Genomic DNA, 18,541 nt, shown 5'->3' with positions numbered 1-18,541 from the left:
TCTCAAATAACTATCTGACTATCTGAATAGCTCAAAATTATGTAAAAGGCATGAATAAATATTAAATAGCTATTACTACTGAATGAGGAAATTGAAATACACGACTCTGAATACAATTAAACCCCCCTGGATTGTGAGAAACAACTGAAAACACCAAAAAACACCTTTTTTGGTGTTTTTGGTAAATTTTGTAAGTTTTTTGGTCGAATATCTCCGAATACTCGAATATTCAACGAATCAGTATTCAAGGGTCCCATAAAACCAGTCGAATACCACCGTGCTATGCCCTGTTCAGGGTAATGTGTTTTGGATTGTCTGTTTTTGAATAAGAAGGAAAGATGACAGGAAGAGGCCCAGAGAAAGGGACAGATATTAAGATGACGGAGAAAAAACAAACAGATAGAAACAGGGAGAAACCAACAAAGCAAAACACGAACAAAGCAAAACACGAAAAAACACAAACAGAGACATAGAGAGATACTATGGAGAATTGAAATATTGTGCATGCTCTGCATGGGTGAATTATTATCCAATTCTTGATTTAATTTTCAGAGAACAGATAGCACGATTTCCAAATCAAACATGGTTTGGATCATTGCTTTCAATTTTCCCTGTGTGATATTTCGGGGCGCCCGGGTATCCAAGATTCAATTATTAAGTCCAATGTTGAAGAGCTCTGGAGGTGAGGTGCTACTGGTCCCAGAATGATTATTTAGAATCAATTGCTTTAACAGTATCGCCACCAGTTCTTGAACAATTGCACGGAGGGTTGTAAAGGTGGGAGGGTATATCGTTTGGACCATTGAAAGAGATTCAGTTTTCCGGCTCCGAGGAATCGATCCAGTAGTTGCCAGTAGGGGATAAGGATTGGTGTCCTGCAAAGGAGGCAGATTTTTGCTGTCTTGCGCAAGTCAAGGAGAAGGTAGAGCCCAAGCTCAACCTTTGCGTGGCGGTAGTGATTGCGCTGGATGATTGACTTGACTGTGGCGGTGCGCAAAACGGAAGGCTTGAGTGGAGTTGCAGGAAGACTGGTTTTGGATCCAAGCCGGGTTCTTGGGCTCTGACTGCCTTCCGAAACACTCATGAAATCACTCTCGCTGAGGAGAAGCAAGCTCATCGGGGTATTGTGCGACATCTTTGGGTATTTAAGAAGAGAATCAGTCAAAAAAGACGGGTACGGATCTGTTGAAAATCAAGAAGAAAAAATCAGTCAAGTCTCAGAGCACGAGGAAAGAATATCGGTCATTATTTATGAATCTGGTACTCACTATGTACTTTTTTTCTGGTGGGAGATCTCAGAAAGTCCTGATTATCCTTGCTAAACTATTAGTTTTGGTGAGAATAATGGATATTGAGATCACGTCAAGAGTGGAGATTGATGTTGGTTGTTTTTCGGTGGACTGAAGAAAGTTCTGGAGTTTTTGGGTGCTGATAGGATGGGGAGTTTGCAAGCGATTGCGGATGGAGGCGGGTGGAGAAAGGTGGAGGGTGAGGACCGGACTGCATCTTTTATAGGCGCCAGAAGTCCAGAAAGATGGCTGGTCTATCCAAATTAACACCTGATTTTCCTTCGTGGTCCGCATCAAAATGCACCAGACCTTGCCGTGATGGCAAGGAAGATTTCGAATTAGACTGGTGGAATAGCAGCCCACCTCAATGATAGACACTCTTGAAGCCGCACGGATTTTCGAAGCGCGCCAACCCATCAATAGTGGACTTGTTTTCTCTAGGGTTCTCGGCAACGCAGGCCTTGATTGGTCGGCGGATGCTAGTAGGAGACGCGTGGCATGGAAGAGACGCGTTCCAGGTCACTGATAGAGAGCCGAACTTAACACAAGTCCCTCCCGTGTTCGCGGGGACCCTCCCGCTAAGCTCGATAGAGAGCCAGGCTCGCGGAAGTGGCGGGTTGTGCCGCAGGATTAGGCTGAGAAAGGTATAAACAGCTTACCATGAGTAGCTGTGACGAGTTGGCGTCCGACTACCACTGATGGTGATTGTTGTGAGGACAGGTACCGTCGGCGAACACATTCAGCGAGATGCTTGGATGTGGATTGATAAGGCGACACTTTGGTCCCAAACTCCCGGGCTGATGAAGCGACTCAAGGAGGACGCTACTCTGCTGAAGCTTTGCGAGTCCAGTCCCCTCCCGGGGCAGAGTCCCGATCATATAACAAATTTGGTGTTTACCCTTTTGTTTAGCCCAGGAGCCCCAAAGCGGGCCTTTTTGCTTAGCCAGCGGGCCTTCCTTTTTACCGTGTAGCATCTTACAGCATTTAATTCATGTTGCATATTCTGAGTCCAACTTTCCTCAAGGCATTTTTGGCCATCATCAAAGCTGGCAAAGTTGGAGGGGGCGGATCAAAGCCGCCCTTGGCTGCTCCCTTTGAATTTTGGAAGCTTGGGCCCTTATTGGCAGCTTGAGATCCACCCCTGCCCGGATTGATTGTCCGGAATATTGACTACTGTGATGCATCATTGACAGCTTGGTATATCTGCTTGCAGGCTGCTAAAGGCAAGCCAATCCAACCCCAAACTGGTGGGGAGTTGTACTGGCACCAATGGCATATTAATTCAAAGAAATTAGAATCTAGACTGAACCTGATTAAGCCAACGGAGGGTAGTTATGTTACACTATTTTATCCATGTGATTTGCGTAACATAAATATCCTTGTTACACACTGTGGCCTGTCAGGTTACTAGTAACGGGGTCTTTTTTGGCCTTGCGTGTAACATAATGTGCCTCATTTTTTGAAGCGGTTACGGGCGTTATCCCCTGGACAACGCAAATAACAAGCAACATTTTTAGCCTAATTTTTATTTGTTATATGGTTCACCACGCACTGCAATGACGTAGCTTGTGCAATTTTTTTTATCTCAAATTCATTTGATAACATAAACACACCGCTGTTACGAGTAACTGTAACTGTAATGCCGGAAATTTGTTGCTTTACCATTACGTGACCATTATCCAGCAACTACCCTCTGTTGATTAAGCTGGAGTAAACTCTGGCTACTCTGTTGTATGGGTTCATGCAGGGTTATGTACACCCACTTCATTCATTTGCAATTTAAAATGGCACCTTTGGGTGGGGAAAATCTATAACCAATTTTGCAAAAATGTTCCAGAAGTAATACAAATCTGGTGATAAAAAATGTGTCACAGGTAAACCAATGCACACTTCAACTTGGTATCAGTCCAATCTTGGTCAGTAGATTACACATACCTGAAAATAAGAAATGCATCATGAGTAAGCTCATGCATCCAAGTATATTAAAGCTTCAGAAGTATAGAAAAAAAATTCAAGGGTTCCCCCTACAAAATCACAAAATCACAAAAAAAAATGCCAGGGATTCCCCTTTTCAAAGAATTACAAGTGGCAGGCTGGGGTTTTACCCACACAATTTCCCACAATGGCAAAGTGACCTTACAACAAATAAAAAATCAACCCACAACCTGCCACCCAATCCCAGCAAGCTGAGATATCGTGGCCCACTGTTCATCCCTGTCTAGCAGGGTCAAAAAACAAGTGGGAGGATGACCCCCAGCTGTTAAGCAAAGGGGGGCCACCGAATAATCCCCGTCAAACTGCGCAACTGCTACAGCGGACGGGGTGAGACGAAACCCCGCTGGAAGCGCAGCCGGGGGAGTCGCCTGGCTTTCCTCACTCTAATCAGATGCTCCTTACATATTCCATCCCCGCACCCACTTCAACCTGCCTGAGGAACACCTTTGCCACCTCACATGCCAACCACTTCTCACCACTCACCATGCCACCACCGCGCCGCAACAACAGGTCACCGTGCCAGCCTGTCTGCTTATCCAATTGACTAGACCCCTACCTGATTCATTGTGACGGGGCTAGCAACTGCCCAGTCTGGCCAGATTGCCTCGCGGATCCTGCGCTGACGTTTTACCAGCCACTTCAGTCGAGGTTTCCCCCTACTAGGCCCACTAATTGGGCCAATCCGCAAGGCACGGCAAACCGTTATTCCAAGCGCACCCATGCCGCCACTCAGGACCCGGGAAAGGCTGCAGAAGCTGGACAAAGTGGCGGAAGCTGATCGGCTGCTGTCGACGGAAGATCTTCTCCTGCTGAAGCGGCCTGCCGCGCTCAACTCCTCCTCCCATTCAATATTCGACGACTGAGACAGGCCCTACAATTTGTAGGGCCTGGCTCAGTATTCGAGTAGTGATTGCCAATCTTACTGCGCCTCTACCATAACTACTATTTCCATGCTCACCACGCCTCACAGCCCGTCGGATGCTTCCCCCCCTACCACCCGGGACAATGAGCAAAACTGTCTTTGGAAAATGTGGGACAAAGGGGTTGTAGAGGACAGGGGTGGCTTTGTCATGTATTGGGCAAACTTGGTCCCTGGCTAAAACAAGACCAACTACACAGTCTTTTCCCAGTGCCTCCCAACCATAGTTTGTGCGCTGAGCGTCCATGTATGTAGGCATTGAAGCTGGACCATAAGCGCATCAAAGCTATTCTCGTCCGGCCCACCGGTCTCCCAACGCTGGGCACAGGCATGGCGGTCACAATCTTCCTGGTTGCTCCGCATGCGAGCCTGTTGTACATGGCGAGTGTCAAGAAGAGCATTGTTGGCCGAGAATGTGTCGCCAGGAACTTGGAAGGTTTCCAACGCCGTCAACTCTCTCCAATCAAACAACTCTCCATCAGCAAAACAAAAATTAATTATCCTCTGTTTCTGGTACATGCCTTGTGTCTCTCCATCCTGCGGTGCAAACACTGCCTTTTCTGTTTGTGTACATCCACAACATTTTTTGAACTATTCATGACACAAAAGGTTTGGTGTTGGCCAGATCATACAGACAAACATGATTTAAGGCTCAAATATATCACTTACCCGTTCCCATATTGCTCTCGCTCCCGTCTCCTCTCCTTTAACATACTAGAAGCTTCTAATCGCCATCCGCTTCATTCAAGCTGCATTTCATCTCACGGATCAGACAGCGGCCCTCAGAGGTGGCTTTCTCTAGCTCAACAGCTTCTCTCTTCTTCTGTTGCCGGGAAAGGACTGTCTTCAAAAGCTCGTGCGCTTGTTGTATATCATCCCAGAGACGCAGAAGACAATCTATTTTTTGGGTATTTGTTTGCCGCATCTTCCAAACCATCTTTATCTCACGGCAACAGAAACAGAGGTAAGGGTTGCTTTCATTTGCCTCATTGAGCTACCAATTGAGCGCGCATCGCCAACTCACAACAATTTGAAGGACATAACTCACATATAACCGTCACAATATACGTGAACAGTGGGCATGATTGGTTTGCCGCCGCGCTTCAGCCGTTGCTCTTTTGAATGGGAGGGCAAGATCTCAATTTGTGGAGATTGGTGTGCCGTCCTTTCTGTATAGTGAGCTCTAGGGAGTGTCTTTCCCAAGCCTGAATGTTGTGTGATTTCAATCACATAATTCATTTGTCAACTGTGCCCAACAACCTAAAGATTCCAACATTGGTGGCAAGATTTGAGCAAGCATTGTAATGCCTAGCCCCAATGGAATGAAGATTGCTTATCTATAAGGTGAAATAACCGCGGAGCCATTGCAAAAATATGAGAGACTTTCATCTTCAAGATGGAAAAAGATCAAGCCGGGTTTAAAACTTCATGGGTCAAGGCTAGAAGAAGTGTTTGTTAAAAGAGATTGTAATATTTGGTAAAACTTGCAGAGTAGAGATGGCACTTGGCACCCGCCGGCGGGTACCCGCCACACTTCAGCACATAATTCTATGCGCCTGCAGGCGCCCATGGCGGGTGCCAGGGGTTCCATTTTAGTAAAAATACATGCAGGGAGCTGCACACGCGCAATGGGTACCTGCAAGCGCATAGAATCATGTGCTGAAGTGTGGCGGGTACCCGCCGGCGGGTGCCAAGTGCCATCTCTATTGCAGAGAGATTGCAGATTTATGATCTTGATTGGGTTGTCCCACTCAACAAGGGCTAAGGGTTATCCATTCTCAATGTAGTACTCCCTTTGGCTCTCCATCATACTGTAATAATGTTGGCTGGTAAGGTACCCAACAGGAAGATTGATTATGGCTGAGACCAATATGTGCATGCTTGGATAAGTCTGATTAGTATTACAAGACCAAATAAGAATTTTTTGATGCCAACTGGGGGTTTTGTTAATTTATAAATTTTCAGCATCTCAACTTTGCAAACCATGAATTCTAACTGTGATAATACCACCTATTTTCATGGAGGTTAGGGCTTTGTTGCAGGGTGGGGAAAGGGGGCCTATTCACAAATAGCCCAGTTCACGTTGGGCGTAGACTAGCAAAATTTTAATTAAATTCAGCTGCATTTAATGTCAGTTCTTCCTGAAAATTGGGCTCTCACAACCATTTTAAGGCTTTTTAAGCTTCCATTTTGAACAACCAGCAACATCAATTTTAGTTGGGGGCATAAAATGCAGCAAAGTAAACCTGGCTAATGTTTCCCCTGAACCCCTAAGAGTGCAGCGGCAAAGCCGCCTTGGCCTCTAGTGCTTGGTAATTGGTCCAATCTTGGTGAGGAAAGAGAGAAAATACCGGGTGTGTCAAGTCTAGACTAAGTACAAGGATGGCATAGCCGCAGTTATGCATGTACAGTGGGTAGACAATTGTATACACCACACCATTTTTGGACCATAGAAACTCAACCAACCAACTTCAAGTCACTAGGATTGGTGAGATGGTTCAAACAGTCTTCAAAGCATAAATATTTGTTTTTCTGAGCCTTCAGTTGTGAGTTTTTGGTGGATGGTTGAAACTGGTTTGGTCAGTTTTTGTTGCGGTTTTGACTTCCAGACAAGAGGACTCACAAGACCTCGGAATTGCATGATTCAGTTCAGACTCACCAGTTTTGTCAGCTTTTGTTGAGTTTTGGACTGCCGGACTAGCATCTTGGTGATTTTCCAAAGGTTTGACACCATTTTTTGTGTCCGGTAAGGCAGCAGTGGGCCTGAGCATTGTTGTTTGTCCGCAGAGTGAAAAGGGTTATGATTATGACCTTGCTAACTTGACACAAGTCCCCCCTGGTGTTTGGCTGAGAAAGAAATCACCAATGGCTGGAGGAAAAATACTTAGCATCTCCCAGCATCCCCCTCAGCTCCTGTGGACCTGCCCCAGAGTCAAATTAAACTTCTCAATCTCAGCTTTCAAATGGCGCTGGTCTCATCTCCCCAATCCTTATCATTTTTGCTGTACTAATGTGTTAAAAATAAACGGACTTACTTCGCGCACTGCAAAAAAACTCTTTGCGCACTGTGGGGGTCGTCGTCTCGACGTCCCGCCCCCAGTGCGCGCTTCCGCCACAGCTCTTTGCGCACTGTGCATTCCCCCAAAAAAACGGCTTACTTTTCTGGAGATATTTTTTGATGAGTCAATAGAACTACCTTTTATGACCCCCCCAAAAAATAATCAAGTCATTTGGTGGTCTCCTTGAGCCTAGAGAAAATTGAGATGAAATAATTATATTTTAATGCGGCAGGGACCTGTAATATTGCTTCCTGTGCCCCAGTAGCCCCAAAAATTTCACAGTGTCATGGTACATGTGCAAATTCATGATATGATAATTTTCAGAATTTTTCCCAGAGATATAAGGGGTGCGCGGCAGGCTTAGTAGGAAAATTACTGCTAACTGTATAGCTTTTTTGTTACACACCCAAACAGTCCCAAAATTTCAGAAATTTTTTCATTGTGGATACTCCCCGCGCCATAAATTTCTTGGCAATATTGTTTCATGGTAACATGAGACATAAGGGGTGCGCGGCAGGCTTAGTAGGAAAATTACTGCTAACTGTATAGCTTTTTTGTTACACACCCAAACAGTCACAAAATTTCAGAAATGATTTCATTGTGGATATTCTCCGCGCCATAAATTTCTTGGCAATTGTGTGTCATGATAACATGAGATATAAGGGGTGCGCGGCGGGCTGAGTAGGAAAATGACTGCTAACTTATCTCATGTTTCAATGACACACTTTTGCTAAGAGCTTTATGGCGCAGAGAATATGCAAAATTGAAACATTCCTGAAAATTTCAGACTGTTTCAGCGTGTAACAAAAAATCTATACCTGTAGCAGCCATTTTCCTACTAAGCCCGCCATGCACCCCTTATATCTCATGTTATCATGACACAATATTGCCAAGAAATTTATGGCGCGGGGAGTATCCACAATGAGAACATTTCTGAAATTTTGGGAATGTTTGGGTGTGTAACAAAAAAGCTATACAGTTAGCAGTAATTTTCCTACTAAGCCTGCCGCGCACCCCTTACATCTCTGGGAAAAATTCTGAAAATTATCAGATAATGAATTTGCACATTTAACATGACACTGTGAAATTTTTGGGGCTACTGGGTCACAGGAAGCGATATTACAGGTCCCTGCCGCATTAAAATATGATTATTTCATCTCAATTTTCTCTAGGCTCAAGGAGACCACCAAATGACTTGATTATTTTTTGAGGGGGTCATAAAAGGTTGTTCTATTGACTCATTGAAAAATATCTCCAGAAAAGTAAGCCGTTTTTTTGGGGGAATGCACAGTGCGCGAAGAGCTGTGGCGGAAGCGCGCACTGGGGGCGGGACATCAAGACAACGACCCCCACAGTGCGCAAAGAGTTTTTAGCAGTGCGCGAAGTAAGTCCAAAAATAATAAAAAAACACAAAGAAATGTAAACCAAGGAATTACAACCATCATGCCTTGTATATTGGATTCACAAGCCTGCAGATATCTGCAGATCCTACACCTGTAGCCACCCAATTGTTGCAGATAGGATATTCAATTGTGCATATTATCAGAAAATCCAAAATTGGATCTTCAGTGCGATTTAATATCCTCCAGGATTCCTTTGACCTCCAAAACAGATTCCTTCAATCAGTTTCGGAGTTTATGCCTCAAAAACTTGGGGGAGGGTGCCCATCAGTACTGCCAAGAAAACTGTCTATTCAGTTTTTCTTGTACAAATTTTAGTGAATTTTAAATTGTGTTTTTGTGTTTTTAGGATTGAAAATCCTTCCTTTTTCTGCCAGCCTGCAGACATTACAGCCAATCCAAAAAAGCTTGGCTTCTTTGGATGGAATTTCCAGCGGAAATTCCTTCTGGATTTGCCAAAGCTGCAGGAACTGTGCAGATAGTATCTGCACAGTTCCCACAGGTTACGTACGTACTGTGAGCCTGTGCCTCTAAAGTGACAACAGGACACAAGAGAAATGGGGGACACTGGTTGTATTTCTTGGGATAAAGAACTACAAACAGAGAGTAAGAGAGAAAGAGAAAGAAAAAGAAAGAGAAATATATGATCTGGAGGGGGTCTATCTACTCCTTATAGGAGGATCCTCAAAAGTCAACTTGAATCACCTGGAAAAGTGATAAGGACAGCTGCGCCAGACCAACAAGGGCTACAGCCCCCGCGCGCACCACGGAGACGGTGGGGGGACACAGAATAGTAATACTAATTTGCTCTGATTTTTAGACTGAGTCTAGGATTAACAGAGTAACCTTTGATCTTGAGAGGGGTTGAAGTAAAAGTAATAAAGAGACAGAAATCAAGAGACACAGAGAATCACTCTGGATAATCAAGGTTCAAATGAAGAGTATACTTCCTGTCAATAACCTAGGCGCCTGTGACGGTAGGTGTACTGGGAGCGTGGTATCTTCTTGTGGTGTGATCCTGGGTTATCTACGGTGTGGTTCTGGGTGGTCTGAAGTCTGTAGATCCTTCTCAGGCAAGGGGGATCCTGACTTCGAAAATTTTCACAGTTTGCTTATGTAATTACATATGTACATGTGGTTTGGTGCGCCTGGTAGCGCAGACACGTCACAACTGCGCATGCGCGCCACAACTCAAGAACTCAGGGAAGGAGTATAGTTACAAAGACTTGGTAAGTTGTAACTAGGGTTAAAATTTCATGAGGAAACAGAATATGAAGTCAAAATAATGATATCTCTTAAGATGAAAAAGATATGATGTAGTTTCATATGTAATAAGTAGAAAAGAGGCAGACATTAGGTCAGCTGTGTTGACTCTAAGGCTGACACGTACGCTAGTCACGCAACAACCCCTGCGCCCTCCATCGCCAGCAAGTGCCAGGCCCCACGACGTGGGTCTCTTCAATGGCGCCATTGCCCTCACCCCAGCCGGCCAAATCCAAACCGGTGTGGTGACCATACTCGTGGCGCCGCCGGCGCGCAGGATATCCGGCGGGACTTCAAGCTCAGCAAGACTTCAAGACCCCACGTGCAGCGTCAAGATCAATGAGTCCTCAAGGCGTTTCAGGATCAAGAACCTCACATGTTTTTCTCTTTTTTTTATTTTATTTTTTCTTTCCTCTGCTGGTTTGTTTTGGCTGTTGTGTCATCTTTTCTTTCCTGTTTTCTTTTCCTATTTTTCTTCTGATTCTTTTCTGTGTTTCTATATGCGCGCGTTGGAGAGGCTTGGTTATGTGGAGGGTTGGTTGTGTTCCTGTTTGTCTTAGTTTGTTTTGTTTTGTTGGTTTTGTTTCCTTCTTTTCCTCTCTCTTCTTGCTTTGTTGCGCGCGTGTGCGCGGTGTATGATGACCTGTCCGTAGCATGTCACCAACTCCAAGGTTTGAGTTCAGTGGGAACTCAGGCTTTGGAGCGGCATGGGGCTTTGTCTGAACTAAAATTGTCTTTGTCAGATCATCTCATCACCTCGAATCTAAAAGCTTATTGATCCTTGTTTGCCGATATATTTGCGGAGCTTCTGAGTTCACCCTCTCAGCGCCGCGCCAATCCCTTTTCCAGATTCCCTTTCCTGTTTAGATCACTTCTCACCGGCTCAGTTTTGCCGGCTCCCTCTCTCAGATCCTCAACAAACAAATTACCGCCAACGGGAATCTACCCCCCGTCGTCTCACAACAAATCCCCTCCCAAACTTCCGCTATCCTCGATCCTTACGACTCTCACATCACCCGGACCACTGAGAAGGCAGCGCAGCAGCGCAACATTTCCTTCCAGTAACTGCCGACGGCCCAGCACCGGTCAGAGTTCCACACCGGATATTCCCCACGCCCAACGTCAATATCGAGGCTAGCGCCCCCCCCCCTCAGATTTTTTCCCTCCTCCCACAATCCGCCGGTTGATTCAGCAATCAAAGCAAAATGGGTAAGGCATTTTGCAGCCTTTTTCTCATTCCCCTGCACCTGTAGCTGATTCACCAGGAAAAATCAGTAGTCACTAGATGACACCTGCTCCAGCTGGCTATCCAGCCTCTAGTTCAATTTTCACGAGCTGATCCTCAGCTTTGTCCCAGGCACAGCTGCCTCCAGTCTTGGCACAGGACAAGCCACTGCTCAGCCTTTGCCTGAGCAAGAACGGGCATTGATAAATGCACACCTGTCCCCCGGGGGCACGCCAGCGCCCTTCAAAAAGGGCGTGTGGGACCGCGCACCCTTTATCAAGGGTGTGCACGCCCCCACATAGGCGTGCACAAGCGTGCACCGTGCCTGCTGGCCGAGAGCCCGTCGGGGGGTATGGTGTATGTATCCCTGCTCGCCGAGAAGGATAACTCTTGGCGAGCAGGTATACAAACACCTGCCCGCCGAGCCTGCTCACCGAGAGCCCCTCGGCGGGCAGGTGCATGTACACCTGCTCCAGGCATACAGATCCCACCTCGCCAAGAGCCTCTCGGCGAGCAGACCTGCCTGCCGAGCCTGCTCACCGAGAGCCCCTCGGCGGGCAGGTGCATGTATACCTGCTTGCCGACAGAAATCCTCGGCGAGCAGGCATACAGATCCCACCTCGCCGAGAGCCTCTCGGCGAGCAGGTATTCATACATCTGCCCACCAAGCCTGCTCACCGAGAGCCCCTCGGCGGGCAGGTGCATTTATACCTGCTCGCCGAGAGAAATCCTCGGCGAGCAGGCATACATATCCCACCTCGCCAAGAGCCTCTCGGCGAGCAGGTATACTTGAACCTGCCCGCCGAGGGGCTCTTGGCGAGAAGTTATTCTTGAACCTGCCCGCCGAGGGGCTCTTGGCGAGCAGGCTCGGCGAGCAGGTGTTTGTATCCCTGCTCGCCGAGAGTTATCCTTCTCGGCGAGCAGGCAAGGCTCTCGGCGAGCGGGGATATGTATGCCTGCTCGCCGAGGATTTCTCTCGGCGAGCAGGTATACATGCACCTGCCCACCGAGCCTGCTCGCCAGGAGCCTGTCGGCGGGCAGGTGCAACTTGCAAGTATACCTGCTCGCCGAGAGGCTCTTGGCGAGGTGGAATATGTATGCCTGCTCGCCGAGGATTTCTCTCGGCGAGCAGGTATAAATGCACCTGCCCGCCGAGGGGCTCTCGGTGAGCAGGCTCAGTGGGCAGGTGTATGTATACCTTCTCGCCGAGAGGCTCTCGGCGAGGTGGGATCTGTATGCCTGCTCGCCGAGGATTTCTCTCGGCGAGCAGGTATACATGCACCTGCCCGCCGAGGGGCTCTCGGTGAGCAGGCTCGTCGGGTAGGTGTTTGTATACCTGCTCGCCGAGAGTTATCCTTCTCGGCGAGCAGGCAAGGCTCTCGGCGAGCAGGTGCATGTATACCTGCTCTCCGAGAGGCTCTCGGCGAGGAGGTATCTGTAACTGCCCGCCGGGCTCTCGGCGAGCAGGTATACTTGCATCTACCCGCCGAGGGGCTCCCGACAAGCCATGGTGCACGCCCGTGAACGCCCATGTGGGGGCGTGCACGCCCTCGCACGCCCATACAGGGGTGTGCATGCCCTTTGGCTCGCACGCCCTTGATCAAGGGCGTGCGGTCCCACACGCCCTTTTCAAAGGGCGTGGGCGAGGGTGTGCCTCCGGGAGACAGGTGTGTGTTTATCAACACCCGTTCTTGCTCAGGCAAAGGCTGAGCAGTGGCTTGTCCTGTGCCAAGACTGAGGGGCAGCTGGGCCTGGGCCAAGGCTGAGCAGCAGCTTTGCCTGGGACAAAGCTGAGGAGCAGCTTGTGAAAATTGCAAGCTAGAGGCTTCAGCTATGCCAAAATGGGCACTGAGCTGTGTGCCAGCCAGCCCTGAACCAGCAGATGGAGTAGCTTTGGAGCTGAAACCAGAGCTGTGTTATGTCAGTTGTCATCAACTGACTCCTTTTTTTTCCCGGTGATTAATGGATCATCACCACACAGAAGACCTCCCAAACCCTGAATCTTTGTTGATTCCCGAGATGCAAGAGGCCCCGCCGCCTGACCGAGTTCAAGAGGCCCCACCGCCTGGCCGAGTTCAAGAGGCCCCCCCGCCTGGCCGAGTTACCCCGGTCCACATTGACTACGTCCTTTACGTTGAGAACACCATCTATCAACCACTGCCATCCAGTCGGGGTTGAACCACTGCCCAACCAGCCAAACAGTGGATGAAGATGGTTCGCAAGTCCTCTCTTGGCCCCTTGGAGATCAATATCCAGGCGTTATTGTGGCGCCTCTTCCAAAACCAGGTCATCATCCACATCTGTGGAAACAAGGAGAACCTGGCGAAGTTTCTAGATGATTCGAACGCCCTCGGCGACATCACTTGGTACGGATCAATCTACGGACACGCCACCTACGGGGTCTCCCACCTCTTTCAGGTCAAAAATGCGAGCAAATTCTCCAAGTTCACCAGGGCAGCAGCTGCTGCCCCCAATAAGAAGGTGGGTTTCAAACTTACAATGGTTGACCCCCACAAAGACCAGAAGGATAGCGCAAAGGTTTGTTTTATTACTAATTATTTGGCCCACTCACCTTGTCTTACTCATTACCAATTGTTTGGGCTGTCTGCAGGAAGCCCAAATCGACACTGCGTTGAGATTGAAATATGAGCCACCGGAGGAACGCGCAGTTCTGCAGCGCAAACAGCGCCGCCTGGCTGCCAATGTGAGTCTTTCTTTCCTCAATTTCTTGAGGAAAGAAACTCCGCATGCTGATAATCACCCTACCAGCCAAAAGCCAATACAGATCCAATCAACCCCGTGGTTGCAAAAATCCAATCGAAGTGTGTAGCTCATACGGCTGGAGGCCAAGAGTCCCAGGCGCTTGTGTTTACCTGCCCAGAGGACCCAACGCGCACAATGCTCCTGCCCTTCAAGCAGTTGTGGGCATGGGCAAAGGTCATTGTCAATAATGAAGCAGGGGTTGACTACGACCACTCCCCAACTTTGGACCTCTTTGTATGACAATCGAACATCAAATCTCCGCAAAAAAACTCCTCAGGAGCCCTCAAACCAAGCATGAAGATATCCCCTCCAAGCAAAAGGGGTTCGGAGTCCACACTGGCCGTTGGGAAATCTGCGAAGCGTGTCGCCTCGTTCTGTTCTTCAATCTCCTCCACCTTGGTCATGGTTGGTGTCAGTCAAACACCATCTGGCAATACCATTAGTGAGCCGGATGAGATCAAAGTTCTTCCAACCTGCCCCAACACCAATCCGGCGCCGTACAACCCAATTACCCATCCGGCCTCGAATGACCCAACCACCAATCCGGCCTATCTAGCAACTCCTCTCCCTTCAACAGTGGGGCGCAGTGGCTCCTTTGGTACAGACATGTCCTCGGCCATCAGTACTTGGTTCTTGGCCTTCCCAAACACTCCAGCGCCTCTTGTCCCTGAATGTCCAGCCTTGGAAAGCATCACCTTGGAAGAGTTCCTCTGTGAGGCAAACATTCCAGTTACCGACCGTGCCACCCGCCTCCGCTTGGAGCTCCATGGGATTGTGGAATGGCTTTATTTCAGATCGGCGACCAAGTTGCAGCTCATCCATTTGGGTTTTACCGCGGGAGTGGCCCGCTACCTTTGCAAGGGGGTGCCGCGCTTGTTTAGGCGCTATGGAATCAGAGCTATGTCTCCCGACAACAATGAGGACAACTTGTATGAGGAATAGGTTGCAACGGTCTCCCACCCGGCTCCCATCCTTCAGAATCAGATCTATTCTTTCTATCGTTCTATCTTAATTGACTCCAAATATCCAAACAAAAAAAAAGTCCTTTTTACTGTTGGCTTGTTAGGAATTCAGATGTTTTGTGGTTGATCAGAATAACTGAAGTGTGTGCAATCTGCGTTTGTTAAGAAATCTCATCTGTTGTGGTCGAGAATAAATCAAGTGTGTGCAATGATTGAAGAAACAGATCTACTTGTGTCGTGCGTGGGGATGTGTTGCCCCAGTCCCACTTTCTTTTTTTTTGTTTTCCCAGTCCAACAAACACCTGAAGCCGCTAAGTCCCACCATAACCTGAAGCCGCTTGACAGGCAAATTTTGAAGGCGCTTCACAGGCGGGATTTTTGGCTAAGTCCCACCAAAAACATTGAAGGCGCTTCACAGGCGAGATTTTTGGCCAAGTCCAGCAATGAAGGCGCTTCACAGGCGGGATTTTTGGCTAAGTCCCACCAAAAACTTTGAAGGCGCTTCACAGGCAAGAGTTTTGGCCAAGTCCCACCAAAAACAGCTTTCAGATTTGCGCGCGTCATGTTGTCCGCGCTTCCATGCAGTTTTTTGAGTCTCCTAATCAAAATAAATTACCGTGTATGTATGTACTTGAAAAAAACACCATTCAAGACGACAAATGAGGTCAAAAAGAACAAAACAAGAGGAAAACATTGGAATAACCCAACACAGTTGAGGGACAAGTTTCACATTGAGAAAAAAGAACCGAACAAAATGAACCAAACACAAAAGTTACATGTACCCACAGGACCAGAACTCCGCAGCCATCAAGGCGGGGGTGACCAGTTCATTAATGTAAAGCTTGATTAGATCTACATCTTCCATCTTGTCCCCAGTGAGAATCAGGTCCCGGCAGAGGTGGCTCTTGAGGACCAAAAAAACTTTTTCGATTGGGTTGAAGTCAGGCGAGTAAGGCGGGAGGTATATAAGCAGGACTTGATGATTGTTGCAAATGTCCATAATTCGCCCGTTGTGATGGATGCAAGCATTATCCATGATCAAAACACTGTTTGTACCTAGGAAAGGGTTCATTGTAGGCATCTGAGGGGTCTTTAATCTAAATTAGTCGCTCCGGCCAGTACATCACAAAGGAATGAGATGCTCACAAGGACTTCTTCAAGGAAGTACTCAAAATCCATCCGCTGGATTGAGCCCGGTTGAGCTATGACTCCCAGGACTCCATCCAAGGAGACCGCAGGCAAAAGACTGAGCCTTGGGGAGTCGTGTGTGCGTTCAATTCGCTTGGTTTGGGTCCCTTTGACGGCCACGCCACATCGACGTTGTAGTTCATCTACGCAAATTGCAGGCTCATCTGCAATTTGTGTAAGAGTCAGCTTACAGTTGGCCAACAAAAATCCGAAATAAGATTAAAGCTCACCTGTGAACACCAAGAATTCAGGAGGTAAATTGGCCACCTTCCCAATGAAGTCGGACCGTTTGATCTCGCACTGGGCAGGATGGACCGTTCTAACCTTCTTCTTAGTGAGTCCAATTCGGACGCAAAGTTCATTGTAGATGGTCGACAGAGGGATGCGAATTCCAGTCGCATCTTCAACACATTTCTGGATTTCATCCAAGTACAGAGTTGGGTCCGTCACGAGGATGTCAAGCATAAGTTCTCTTTGATCGGGATCAACTTGAAAAGGCCTCCCTCGTTGGAGGTACAAAGCTGGGTCTCGTACCACATTGGTTGTGGTGAGGAATAGATCCTTCCAGCATCGGAAGGATTGAGGCGAGATTTGGGCGTCCAATAGGTCATTGACCTCTTCCCTTCGTTTTCCTCGGAGGATGAGCTTGACCGCCACCGCCTTCACTTCCGGTGCGTACTTGACAAAAACCATTGGTACCAAGAATCCTCAATTTGCTGCGGTTTGGATTTTGGCGGGCAAAAGGAGAGATTTAGCTCTCCAAAATATTTGAGGAGAGGCAAGGAAAGAAACTGTGACTAACCTGGCTGAATGGGTTGACTGGGAGGCCTAGGCTACCTGCTCGGTCTGATTGGATTGGCGGATGGTGGGAGGAGGGAAAAAATCTGAGGGGGGGGGGGGGGCGCTAGCCTTGATATTGATGTTGGGCGTGGGGAATATCCGGTTCGGATTTGGCCGGCTGGGGTGAGGGCGATGGCGCCATCAAAGAGACCCACGTCGTGGGGCCTGGCACTTGCTGGCGATGGAGGGCGCAGGGGTTGTTGTGTGACTAGCGTACGTACGTAACCTGTGGGAACTGTGCAGATACTATCTGCACAGTTCCCGCAGCTTTGGCAAATCCAGAAGGAATTTCTGCTGGAAATTCCATCCAAAGAAGCCAAGCTTTTTCAGATTGGCTTTATTCATAAGCCTCTCCTACAAAGAGCCCTCTGGGCGGGGTCCCCCGGACCCTCCGTTTGAGAGGCTTAGTTAAGCTAGATGACCTTGTATGTACGTCTATGTACAAGTGAGACCCCCGGGGTTCATCCCCTTCCTCGGGTGTCTGATCTTTAACCCCCTCAAGGGGACCCAAGTATTATTTTTTCAATTAATGATTTCATAATTTTCTTCTGTTGGAAGGAGAGCCCCCAGTACCTCAAGAGAATTTCAGAGAGGTGATGATTACCACCTTTTACAATGTATGGAGAAAAACCCACAGAAAAGCTAGCTCTTCTTGTGCAGTGCGCGAAGAGCCGTGGCGGAAGCGCGCACTGGGTGCTGGACGTCAAGACAACAACCCCTACATTGCGCAAAGAGTTTTCCGCAGTGCGCAAAATAAGTCCATATTCTTTTCCTCAAGAAATGCATCATTCATTTTTTATATTTTTACACCCAGTCATGGTACATACTGATTCAATAATTTTTTTGTTACATGACCCATGAGCACAAAAAATTGAGGGCACAGAGAAATGGGTATATTCTTTGTGCCATTCAATGCATAGCAGTGGAGTAGCTGCAGAACATGAGATACATGGGATGTGTGGTATTCTTAATAGTAAAGTATCTACAAACTGTATAACTTGTATGTTGCACATCCCAGAAGTAAAATTTCAGGTAATTTCCAATTTTGTATATTAGGGGGTATCAAATATGACCAAATCCAATGTAATTGACAGGCTTGAAAAATTCCACCATTTTTAAAACATCTTTTTCCTTCACATATCTCATTTTGAGATCCATTGGTGATGGATTTTATTTTTTGCTAATTGTAGATTTCTTATATTTGGTACCCCCTATTCTCCATGCCCTCAATGCAACAGAAATGGGGTGGCATCACTGATATACAAGGGATGTGTACTAGTAGGTATTATGACTAATGCACATTGCTGATACCCCATTTTCTAAAGCCATCCCATTGCTATAAATAGAGAATACACCAAATTTGGCATTAAGTGAAATGTTTAGACCTCTAGGATGTTTGAGAAGGAAGTAGGGTCAACAGGAATTATACTATTAAACCCACAACACATCTCATGTATCTCATGTTCTGAAGCCACCCCACTGCTATAAACTACAGGCAACAGTGGGCCAGCTATACTAACCAATATAGTGAGGTTGATGAGAGCAGGAAGAGTGCAGGAAAATATTAAAAAAAAATGGGGAATTTTTTGCAAAATATGAGGCCACGGGGCTGAAGAATCGGAAAAGAGAATACTTTTG

General features: G+C 47.4%; 2 protein-coding genes across 2 annotated transcripts; one reads left to right on the top strand and one right to left on the bottom strand.

The window, feature by feature from the left end:
* Positions 1-647: 647 nt before the first annotated feature.
* On the bottom strand, positions 648-1,135 carry PtA15_1A425 (uncharacterized protein; the record flags this gene model as incomplete). Its single annotated transcript, XM_053165452.1, has 2 exons — positions 648-875; positions 941-1,135. 2 exons carry the CDS (start codon positions 1,133-1,135, stop codon positions 648-650), a joined length of 423 nt encoding a protein of 140 aa, XP_053016642.1.
* Positions 1,136-3,768: 2,633 nt separating this feature from the next.
* PtA15_1A424 (uncharacterized protein) lies at positions 3,769-4,147 on the top strand (the record flags this gene model as incomplete). Its single annotated transcript, XM_053165451.1, has 2 exons — positions 3,769-3,794; positions 3,928-4,147. The coding sequence occupies 2 exons, from the start codon at positions 3,769-3,771 to the stop codon at positions 4,145-4,147; spliced, it is 246 nt and encodes an 81-aa protein (XP_053016641.1).
* Between the last annotated feature and the right edge of the window lie 14,394 nt (positions 4,148-18,541).

The sequence above is a fragment of the Puccinia triticina genome, chromosome 1A, assembly GCF_026914185.1.
Source record: "Puccinia triticina chromosome 1A, complete sequence".
NCBI classification, from domain to species: domain Eukaryota; kingdom Fungi; phylum Basidiomycota; class Pucciniomycetes; order Pucciniales; family Pucciniaceae; genus Puccinia; species Puccinia triticina.
This window is presented reverse-complemented; position numbering and strand designations above follow the sequence as displayed.